This window comes from Lactuca virosa, chromosome 3, assembly GCF_052849685.1.
Source record: "Lactuca virosa cultivar CGN04683 chromosome 3, Lactuca_virosa_CGN04683_v6, whole genome shotgun sequence".
Classification (NCBI taxonomy): domain Eukaryota; kingdom Viridiplantae; phylum Streptophyta; class Magnoliopsida; order Asterales; family Asteraceae; genus Lactuca; species Lactuca virosa.
The window spans coordinates 111,345,420-111,356,342 of record NC_136428.1 but is presented as its reverse complement, the minus strand read 5'-3'; the positions used below and the strand labels follow the sequence as shown (position 1 = coordinate 111,356,342).

Here is a 10,923-nt window from a genome sequence, read left to right as displayed (position 1 = left end):
ATTATTGATTTTCAATGAATATTATGTTTTTTTATAAACAATCATAGAAAGAAAAATCTAGCATCATTGTTTAACACATACTAAGAGCATCCATAACCATTAACCAAATTTCCAACTTTTTATTTATTTGTCACTAGGTGTGAGACCTATGTATTACATGAGTTTATTTAAAAGAAAATTGAAATACAAAATTCAAAATATTTGAGAAGTTTGAATTTATAAAAAAAGTGAGAAAAATATTGAATTATAAAAATTAAAGTGTTTTTTTTAAATTTAAACAAACAATTTAGATAAATAAATAAAAGAAATTGATGAAACTTTAATTTAGTAAATTTGAAATTAGAAGGAAAGTCCATTAGTGAAATTGATATGCATTTATTATTTGATTTAAATAATATATGAAATTTAGTAAAATAGAAAAACCATAAAATGACATTTAAAATAAAAATTAATTTAAAATAACCATAAAATTACATGTGACAAATTGAATAAAAATGTGACATGTGGCAAAAATATCTTTATTTATTAGAGTAGATATCATTTTTTCCGTTACGTTTATAAAACAAAAAACCTATTTAATTAAAATCATCTCCAATAATTCATAAATTTTAAAGTTCTTTCTTAAAAATTAATTAATTGACCATCATATTTGTGAAATCATCCCTAATAAATAAATAACTTTTTTGACACATGACATGCTCTTCTTCAATTTGACAAATATCAATTTGTGGTAATTTTGAATTAATTTTTTTTCCACATGTCATTTTATGGGTTTTCCTATTTTATTAAATTTCATATAATATTTCAATATAATAATTGCAATAAATATAGTTATAAATGGATATCAATTTCATTAATGAGTCTACCTTATAATTTCAAAAAAATTTAAATTAAAGTTTAGTGGTTTCTTTTGTTTATTTATTTAAACTATTTGTTTAAATTTAAAAGATAAAAAACATTTCAATTTTAATAATTCATTATTTTTCTTATTTTCTTATAAATTCAAAGTTTTCAATTATTTAGACCTTCATATTAATTTTTTTTTTAAATTAACCCATGTAATATATGAATTTCACAACTAGTATTTAATAAAGCCTCGTTATCTAATTTATTATTAATCAATCCCGTGTAATATTTACAAAGAAAAAAAAACTTAACACCAATATCCAGTTTCCTTACTTTTCCATATATTTCTTTCTTTTCATATTTTCATTCCTTTTTTTTCTTTACTAAAACTTGCAAACTAGGTGTATGTTTTTCTGTTTTATATATAGTTTTTTTAATAAAAAATATATGGCTATCATAATTAAATACTAGTATCATTTTAAAACAAAATAAAAAAACTCATGAACCATTATTAAAGTTATTAATTTTAGTAATTAAACCATAGAATACAATAAAGCTAATGAATTACAATTTTACCTTTTACTTTTCTTTGTCTGAAGGATTTTCCTCTTTTGGTCGGAATGAAGTGTAATTGTGTAAAAGGTGACAGTCCTTACTACTGTTCCTTGAACCCTTCCCTCCCCTCTTCCCCAAAACTCAAGAAAACCTCCATCTACTCTCTCACTACAATTGGGCCAAAAATAGACAAAGATTTGCAGCGGAATTTCCATCTTTCCAAGAATACCCCGCATCTCAAAATCCAATATTGCTTGATTGTTTTCACATTTTTGAGGATGAGATTCAAAAACCCCCATTTCGAGTAATGGAATGAGGGGAAGTGTTTTTTAGCAGATTTCTCATACACCCCCCGTCAACAGTTCAAACCCGTTCTTGCTACAACGATGAGGAAACATGGTTGGCAACTTCCATATCATCCTCTTCAGGTGCGTTTCATCTTATCCATATGCAATTGTTGAAGTTTTTTGTAATAAGGTTAATGAAAATTTCGATTTTTGTTGCTTGATTTCGCAGCAATGTTTTACATCTCTTATGTCTGCCATTATTTTAGGGTTTATGAAGATTTAGCTTTTGGGTGTTTAGTTTCACAGCAATGTTTTAACATCCTAGCTATGACATTGCTGATATTCTTAGGTTTTTATAGCATCTGGGAGTTTAGTTTTGACAGAATTTATTGCATATAGTACACAGTTGAAATTTTCTGGCGGGTTTTCGAAATTTGGTATCTGGGTTTTTTATTTCACAAGAATGTGTTCATCTACTATCATCTCATTTTTAAATTTGTTAAAAGGTTTTTAAAAACTTTAGCCTCAGGGTGTTTGATTTTCACCACAGTTTCTTATATAATTGTTAAAATTTCTCTTGGTTTTTCCAAATTTAACAACAATGTTTTCATCTACTCCCATGTCATTATCGAATTTCTGAAGATCTTGAATTATTACCTTTTGGGAGCTTAATTTCACAAAAAGTTTCTCCTCTAGCATCCACATCCACATCCACATCGAAATGGAATTGTTTTTTAGGGTTTCTGAAAACAACAACTTCTGGGTGTTTGACTTGTCAACAATTTCTTCACCTTTTGAGAAAATTAACTTACGGGAGTTGAATTCATTCGTCGTTTTTGAAAATTTTGCTAAAAGGTGTTTAATTTTGCATCGATTTGTGCAGGTGGCTGCTGTTTCTGTGTTTATAGCATTGGGATTCGCTTTCTATGTGTTCTTCGCCCCTTTTGTGGGCAAAAAGTTGTATCAATATATTGTAATGGGAATCTACACTCCTCTAGTAAGCTCTTTTTATCTCCATCTCTCAATTATTTCATATACTTATTTCCATAACCATTTTCAAGAATTTTCCATTTCTTAATCTTACCAGATTATATGTGCATTTGGCCTGTATATTTGGTGCGCTGGTGCTGATCCAGCAGATACAGGAGTTTTCAAATCAAGAAAATATTGTAAAACAACAAACAACAAAACAGGTGTTAAAAAAGAAGGATCGATAATAGAAGATACAAAAGATTATAAATCTGAAACTGAAAAAGCCACGTCACCACCTTCTTGTTTTATCCCCCTTTTGGCTCTCATTCCTTGTGCTGCCATGTGTCATCAACACCAAGACTCTTCTGAACATCAAACAAGTGACGATGGCATGTTCTACTGCAGTCTCTGTGAAGTTGAGGTGCGTTGACTTTTAAAGTCAAACTAATAAGTTTTCAAAGTTCAAATTCAATATGATTTTTTCAAAATTTGTCATAAATGGAACAAGTATCTTGAACTTCATGATATGTAGTTTACTCCATGAACAGGTTAATGAAACTTTATACCAAAATTCCTACCAATTTTGAATTTCAAGAAAGTCAAAGTCAGCAATTCTAAAACGGGTGTTTTTTGTTTTTCTTGCAGGTTTTCAAGTATAGCAAGCACTGTAGAGTGTGTGATAAATGTGTTGACCGATTTGACCACCATTGCAGGGTATAAAATTATACAAAGATTCAAACACATTCCCTTTATTTATAAAAACAAAATCTAACGTCTTTTTTTTATTTATTTCTGTGTAGTGGCTTAATAACTGTATTGGGAAAAAGAACTATGCAATATTCTTTGCTCTTATGGTTTCTGCTCTTCTTCTGGTAAAGTCAAACCTTCATTGTTTGACCTTGTTGACTTTTAAGTCATATTTTACCACATCTATCTAACACAGGTTTTTAATTGGGCTTGAGAATTGAAGCTTATACTTCAATGGTCAACTGGAATCGTTGTTTTGATAAATTGTATCCTGGATCACAAAAGATTTGATGTAGAAATAGCATCCAAATTAGGAAGCAGTTTCACTTTAGCCCCTTATGTTTCAGTTGTGGTAAGTACTCTAATTCTTCCCAATTTTTATAAAACTTGACTTCATATTTTTATAGTTTGACTAAAAAATTTCTAGTCTAATTCTTGACAGATGGTATGTACTATTTTGGCAATGATCGCAACATTGCCACTCATTCAGCTTTTCTTCTTTCACATTCTTCTTATAAAGAAGGTGAGATTATTGTTAGAGCATTCTTCTTTCACATTCTTCTCAAAATATATAACCTTTTTTTTAATTGTAATTTGAGTATTTTATAAATGTAAAAAAGTTTAGACCTTTTAGATGTCGATTAAGGATGTTTGTGATGATAGGGAATTAGCACATACGATTATATCATAGCATTAAGGGAACAAGAGAATCAAGGATATGGGGGCCCACAAAGTCCACAAATGTCACCGGCTACCTCAATCACCGGATTAAGCAGCGTCAGCTCCTTCAACACTTTCCGGCAAGGAGCGTGGTGTACGCCTCCACGACTCTTTGTTGAAGATCAGGTATGTATTAATTAATCAAATATCGTAATTAATTGAGAAAATATTTATGGGATTTTGTTTTGATTTTGTAGTACGATGTAGTTCCACCAGAAACCAGTTCAGTGAGCTCGTTAGGTAAAAAAACGATAGAAGATCGAGATCCAATCAAGAAAAAGAATCCGACAAGCGTGAAAATCAGCCCATGGACCCTGGCCCGTTTGAATGGTGATGACGTGTCAAAAGCAGCTGCAGAGGCACGAAAAAGGTCAAAGATTTTGCAGCCGGTGTCAAAGTCAAACAGAATCGAAAGGGAAAGGGACAGAAGCTTCGGAAGAAGCAAGAGGGAAAAGGAAGGTTCTAGAAACATTGGGAACGATAGAGTGAGAGAGGAGGGTAGTTCGGGAAATTTGGTGCCTTTGCAGTTTGAAGCTCGTAGTGTATACAGAGCCATGTCAATGTCATCTCCTGATAGTAGTTTGGATATGGAGTCGCCTGATATTCAGCCGTTTATGGGAGGAGGAGGAGATCATGATGTAGGAGTAGGGGTGTCTGGTATGGGTGAGAACCAGGGGATTCTGGCACTCATGAGATCCATGAGTGATGGGTATGATGCGTCTGGTGGGGAAGATAGTGATAGGGTTCCATCCAAATTTGAAAGAAAGATTTGAATTTTTAATTTTTTTTTTTGTTAAATATTTTTGAATCAAGGAGAAAGTTAAACTATCTAGAAAAAAAAAAAGCAGATTCTTAAACCTTTGGGTAAGGGTGCAAATGAGCCGAGTCGAGACCGAGCTTGATCAGGCTTAATCTCAACTCGTTTAAATATTTTAGGCTCGAGCCTGAGCTCGGCTCGTTTCAAGCCTTATGGGAAAAAGTTCGAGATCGGCTATTAATATAACCATTTAATTTAAATTATTTTATATGTATTATTTGTTTGGTTGTATTTATACAACAATAAAAAATTTAAAATAATCAACATAAAAAGATTTTAGATTAGTTGTAAATATCTTTTAGATTAAAGAGGTATTAATGAAAATATAAAAAATTCTATAAAAAATATACTTCAAATATTTTTTGGTCTAAAATTACAATGGGTTAGGATATCTTAGATAGACTAGTTGAAAATAATAGCTGAAAATCTAATTGATAGTAAAAAATATGACAAAAAAGTTACATTTAATAAAACTAACTGAAAAATATAAAATGAATGCTATTTATAAATACATCTCTCACTCACATAAATTATCAAATCCTGGCACCACTCAGCCCTTGTGGCCATGGAGGTTCGCCTGCAGTGACTCCAGGGCATGAGACAAAGCCTCATGTTTGCAGCGGGGGATTAGTCGGTGCGCGAAAGCTGGCCCGGAAACCATCGTTAGGGAAGTTCCCTTTCCAAAAAAAAAATTATCAAATCATGGGTATACACATTATTCATTTACAAGGGTACACAACAATTTGGAGGTAGGTATAAATTTCCCTATAAAATGATATTTAGAAAAATATATTTTTTATAATTAATTAGGATATATTTAAAAAAAAATTAAAAGACCTCATGAAAAGCTACTTTAAATAGTTTTTAAAACACCAACTTATCAGCTATTTTTTTTAGCTTGGAAAGCGTCAAGCATAGCATTTGATAAAAGCTTTTAGTTAGTTTTCACTAAAATAAGTGTCGGAGATGGAATTACGATGCTACTAAAGAATCAAAACTAATGGGTGCCCGCACTTACTTTTTTTGTTGTTTTGTTTTTAAATGCTAATAGCGAAATCTAATCTTGAACTAGTAAAATACTTAAAAGTATGTTGTTATTATGGTAATTGATGTATATAACATACATTTGTAAAATATCCGCATGAACTGGTTCTCTTGGAGAGTTCATGGTATTCCGAATCCGAGCCTCATAATAATCACAACAAAATGCAAGTAACAACACAGAGAACAGTAATTTATACTATTACTTAGCAGAATTATACATGCCTTTGATAATATTATAATCATATTATATACAACATATAAAGCTACAAAAGCTACCATTAGCATACAATCCATACATCAACACATTTCCAGAAACACACTTATAATCTGAAAGTTGTATGTTCATTTCTGACATTAAAAGGTACTTACAGAGCCGATATATTACTAATACAAGGTCAACAACAGTTATAAAGAGGTAAGTTGACAAAAGCAAGAACCTAATTTGTGGAGTAGAATCCACTAACCTCGATCATCATTCATCAAGCTGCGACAACACTAACAACATGAGGGATTTTCCCATCATCAAAAGGCAAGCTGACATACTGACGAGCAAACTCTTCAACAATTTCAATGGCCAATTCACCATGTAAAGCCTTACAGTACATATACAACACAGTATTGGCTGCTGTATTCTGAAGCAATAACACAGTCAAGAGACTAGTACCAATAACCACCTGCAATCCAAAAGGCCAGCTCTTCCATCCATCAACAGCATCGAAATGCATCACATCATTCGAATTCATCCACACCCAAAACCCAATCAGAATCCCGAACAACAACAGCAAAGATAACGAAACGGATCTCATCCCTTTCACTAAGTAAGAACTCCGCCACAGTGGTTCAAATCCCCATTTTGATTCTGCCACAACCACCACACAAGCTAGTGACCAGTTCACTTGGAAATAGATTAGGGAAAAAGCTAGCGCTGCTCCCATCAGAACGAAGGACGTCATAAAGTAATTCGAGTCGTAATCGATTACAAACCCTAGGCTTTCCCCCATCTTGATGATTACCAAAAAGAACAGGAGGAACGTTAGCGAGATAAGAGATAGGATAAGCTGAGCTGCGATTGTGGTCGAAACGAGTGGGAAGAAGGAGAAGATTAGGGATTTCATGGCGGGGAAAAACTTGACTGGTCTTCCATAAAAGCCATGGTAGGTGCTGTAAGTGATTGTGGCTATGGCCCCGAGGAAGAAGATGTAGACAAAAGCTGAATAGAGGAGATGAATTGTCAGGTTTTGACGAAGATCCGGCGGATCGACTACGAAAAACTTTGTAGAAACGACGTAGGATCGAGTGAGGGAGAGCTGGAGAGTAGGGAAAATGATGAGTGAGAAAGAGAGGGGGAGGAGGAAGATGACGGATAAGGCGAGAAAGTGACGGGAATGTGCATTAACGATTCTCTTTGCCTCCGATAGAACGCCGCAAAGGTTCAGTGTATGCGCAGGTGCAGTGGACATGGTGGCAGTACGACGGCGATACGGTGGTATTGCTTTGCACAATGGGGAAGAGTGAAGACAGATTTTTGATTGTAAAAGTTTGATAGAAGAATAAAGGAACCCCGGGGGAATGGGGGTTCGAGTCGATTTGGTATTAATATAGTCAGGGTGTCAGATATGGGATGCCCACGTGGAACAATAAAGGCCACGTCACACGTTGTTCGTATGAGTGTCATTGTCCATTGAGAAAGTTTTCGACTAAACCCTTTGAATGATATCGGTATAAGTTTAAAGGCTTTAGCTCATTTTTGATTATTTAATTTTTGATTTTTTTTTATTTGATCACTTAACCTATTTTTAGTTATAAAAGTTAGTCAAATTTTTTTTATTTGTATTCATTTAGGCATCTAACTTTTTGTTTTGTCACTTAACTTTTGTGTTTGTACTCATTTAGTCACCTAATTTTTAAAATTATGCTTTTTCTGTAGCTTTTGTAACTTTAGTCACCTACGTGACTAATTTTAAAAGCATAATCCAACTGATGTATCTTTTTCTGTACAAGAATTAAGCTAATTCATGCATAGTCCTAAGAGTTCTCATTTATATTTGGCTCTTTGTATGTTGAGATATCAAAGGAAATCCAAAAAAATGGATTTGTATTTCAAAAGTGGGTGATTTGTGTCTTAAACCATTTGTTGATGTTGACTCGTGCAAATATCTTAGCTCTAGAAAGTCAGGTTATGAATATTGTGGTTTTCTCTGAATTAAATAGTTTATTTGAAAAGTTAAAAACAAAGTATTGATTTAGGGTTTAGGAGTTGTTACTTGTGAGATAACTTGGGTCATCAAATTATTTGGTGATTTAAAGTTTAAAAATGTTAAGGGTAAATTACACCAATCGTCTCTCGTGCATATGTCAGAAAGCATGTTTAGTCCCTATTTTCAAAAATTAACTCGGATCGTCCCTTGTTTTTTTAAAAGTTGCACGGTTCATCCCTCATTAATTTAAATTTGCACGTTTGATCCTTTGCGGGACTTAAAAAGACTATATTGCCATTGTTTATTTTCTTTTTGATTGTTTATTTTTTATTAATTATAATATATAGAAAATGAAGTGGGCCTCACACTTACCCACCCCCATCCTCATTTAGTCGGATGCCCTAAATCCTTTTTCTCGTTTCTCTATCTTCATCTGAAAACCTCCCCTTCCCGTGAAGTCAAAATCTAGCCACCGGAGGATATTAAAATCCACTCGCCGGAGGTACTCATTGTCTCCTTCAAACCACCGACGTCGTCCCCTGCACACCACCGATTTCATCCTCTGGAAGTAACGTCGCCATATCCTCCAAGTCACCATCGCCTCCTCATCTGTGTGTTGCTACTGTGGAGATCGATTGTGGAGTTGGACGGACCACAAATCTCCTCTATGTCTGTCCTCCTTCTTTTCCAATCTAAATACCGATGAGGTTGAATGTAGAAATGGGTTAGTTTATTGAAATGGGATGGTGACGATGCAGTGGATGAGGAAGGGTAGAGATGAAGAAGTTGAAGGTATGGAGGATGGTGACGTGTAGGTAGGAGGCAGATGAAGGATGGAGAGAAAAAAGTCATCTGGTGATTATTTGGGAATGGATTTGGTGGATTTCGTTGATCAAATTGCAGTTCTTAGTTAGAATTGGGGGAAGAAGATTGGACTTTAGAAGAATGCGACAGAGAACCACCATTCACAGCTAACAGCACTTGTAGTGGGTGGCGATCGAAAAATAGAGAAAGAAAAAGGTTGGTCTCGTCGGAGAAAGGAGGAGCGCCAGAGTTGGGTGGTTGTCGGTTGTGAGTGTAAATGAGAGAGAGGGAGAAGGAAACTAGGGATTAGGGAAGGGGAGGGGTGGGATATTAACTTTTTTTTTTAATCTAAACACTGATAAATAAGTAATAGAAAAATAAAAAAGAAATTATTAAGGGTAAAATAATCATTTTATGTCAATAGGGACTAAACATGCAAGAAAAAACAAATTCAGGGACGGTCCGAGTTAATTTTTAAAAATAGGGACTAAACACGCTTTCTGACGTATGCACGAGAGACGAATGGTGTAATTTACCCAAATGTTAAACATGTTGAAATATTTTGTGATAATTGCGTTGCTATTAAATTGACATTAAATCCTTTTTTCATGAACGAACAAAACATATGGAAATTGATCTTCATTTTGTTACTTGTGAAGATACTTTGTGTATAGTGTTACTTGGTGATATAAAGTTTAAAAATTTTAAACCTATTGAAATATTTTGAGACAATAACTCATGCTATTAAATGGGCATTAAATCCTCTTTTTCATGAGAAAACAAAAATATTTGGAAATTGATCATCATTTGTTCAAGAAAAAGATGTAAAATGATCAGTTAAACTTCTTAAACTTGAAAGTTTGGAGCAACGAGTTGTATATTTTTACTACACCTTTGTTTCAAAAGCAACACAACTAATTGATCCGTTCCAAAGTTAGGATTACGGGTCGTGTTAAAATTGTTAAATATATCTTAAGAATTCAATCCTAACTTTGAAAGTATGAATTTAATTACATTGGTATTTAACTTGGCTTGTTTGCATGAAGGGGTAATCTGCGAGTTTGGTTATCTTTAGATCAAAAAGGTTACACCGGTCTAAAGTGGAAAGATGTAGGAGGGTAGAAGCTCACATGTTGGTGAAGTTGAAGGTTTAATGTGGAAATGTCACAGCTATAAAAAACAATGTTCTAAATAGTATGATTATTGTTTCAAAAGAGTTTTACAAGCTTAAATAACACATCTCAAACGCCTATCATTTACTTGATTATATAGTAGCAATCAATGTTTGGTATGGATCGGTATTTGGAGATCTAGTGATCATCATTTCAAGCGCTCAACGACTAATATTGTTTCGTGTTGCTAGTTGTATTAAAAAATATCATGTCAAAACTGTAATAATCTGTATTCTGTCAAACGTGAGTTATATCCGGAAAAAATATCACCAATCACTTTTGTAAATGGGAAAATAAGTAGAACTGGAGACAATTAGCAGCAAAGCAAAAGCCTGCTTTTATAAGCACAAAAATAAATAAATAAATAAAAATAACGGTTTAAACGTTAAAGACGAAATGCTAAATTGAAAAACGCCGTTGCCGGGGATCGAACCCGGGTCACCCGCGTGACAGGCGGGAATACTTACCACTATACTACAACGACATCTTGTTAATGTTTTTCTAGTTATACTATACAAAAGAGAGCTTAGTCTTAACATTAAGTTATGAACTGCAAAGGAAACAGAACTGTTCAGAAATTCGTGTTTCAAACGATGCAACAATAAAATATGAAGATGGCGGTTAAGAATAAGTGAGTTTTTGGTTTCTCCATAGTGCGAATGTAGGAAATTTTATATATTTCACTTATCACTAACATCTTTTTAGTTTTTTATATTTATAATGGGATTAATAGAAATTTAAAAAATGTACCTTGTTTTTGT

The 10,923-nt window shown here is 33.3% G+C and overlaps 2 protein-coding genes and 1 non-coding gene across 3 annotated transcripts; 1 reads left to right on the top strand and 2 right to left on the bottom strand.

Annotated features, from left to right (window-relative positions):
• The first annotated feature begins 1,469 nt into the window (after positions 1 to 1,469).
• LOC145166379 (putative protein S-acyltransferase 22) lies at positions 1,470 to 5,154 on the top strand. Its single transcript, XM_079085336.1, has 9 exons — positions 1,470 to 1,829; positions 2,572 to 2,685; positions 2,776 to 3,081; positions 3,306 to 3,374; positions 3,461 to 3,532; positions 3,631 to 3,759; positions 3,850 to 3,930; positions 4,071 to 4,253; positions 4,325 to 5,154. The coding sequence occupies exons 1-9, from the start codon at positions 1,788 to 1,790 to the stop codon at positions 4,898 to 4,900; spliced, it is 1,572 nt and encodes a 523-aa protein (XP_078941462.1). The 5' UTR covers positions 1,470 to 1,787; the 3' UTR covers positions 4,901 to 5,154.
• Positions 5,155 to 5,391: 237 nt separating this feature from the next.
• Positions 5,392 to 7,548, bottom strand: LOC145166380 (uncharacterized). The gene is made up of 2 exons (XM_079085337.1): positions 6,453 to 7,548; positions 5,392 to 5,620 (listed from the first exon to the last, which is right to left on the bottom strand). Exon 1 carries the CDS (start codon positions 7,446 to 7,448, stop codon positions 6,468 to 6,470), a length of 981 nt encoding a protein of 326 aa, XP_078941463.1. The 5' UTR covers positions 7,449 to 7,548; the 3' UTR covers positions 5,392 to 5,620; positions 6,453 to 6,467.
• A 3,026-nt stretch (positions 7,549 to 10,574) lies between these two features.
• On the bottom strand, positions 10,575 to 10,646 carry TRNAD-GUC (transfer RNA aspartic acid (anticodon GUC)). The gene has a single exon. It is a non-coding gene; the product is annotated as a tRNA-Asp (tRNA).
• Positions 10,647 to 10,923: the final 277 nt, after the last annotated feature.

Bases quoted from the DNA above. Each gene is read 5' to 3' on its own strand.
- LOC145166379 (XM_079085336.1), top strand. From the start codon at position 1,788: ATGAGGAAACATGGTTGGCAACTTCCATATCATCCTCTTCAG. The intron at 3,375-3,460 runs GTATAAAATTAT...ATTTCTGTGTAG, and splicing joins GATTTGACCACCATTGCAGG to TGGCTTAATAACTGTATTGG. The intron at 4,254-4,324 runs GTATGTATTAAT...TTGATTTTGTAG, and splicing joins GACTCTTTGTTGAAGATCAG to TACGATGTAGTTCCACCAGA.
- LOC145166380 (XM_079085337.1), bottom strand. From the start codon at position 7,448: ATGTCCACTGCACCTGCGCATACACTGAACCTTTGCGGCGTTCTATCG.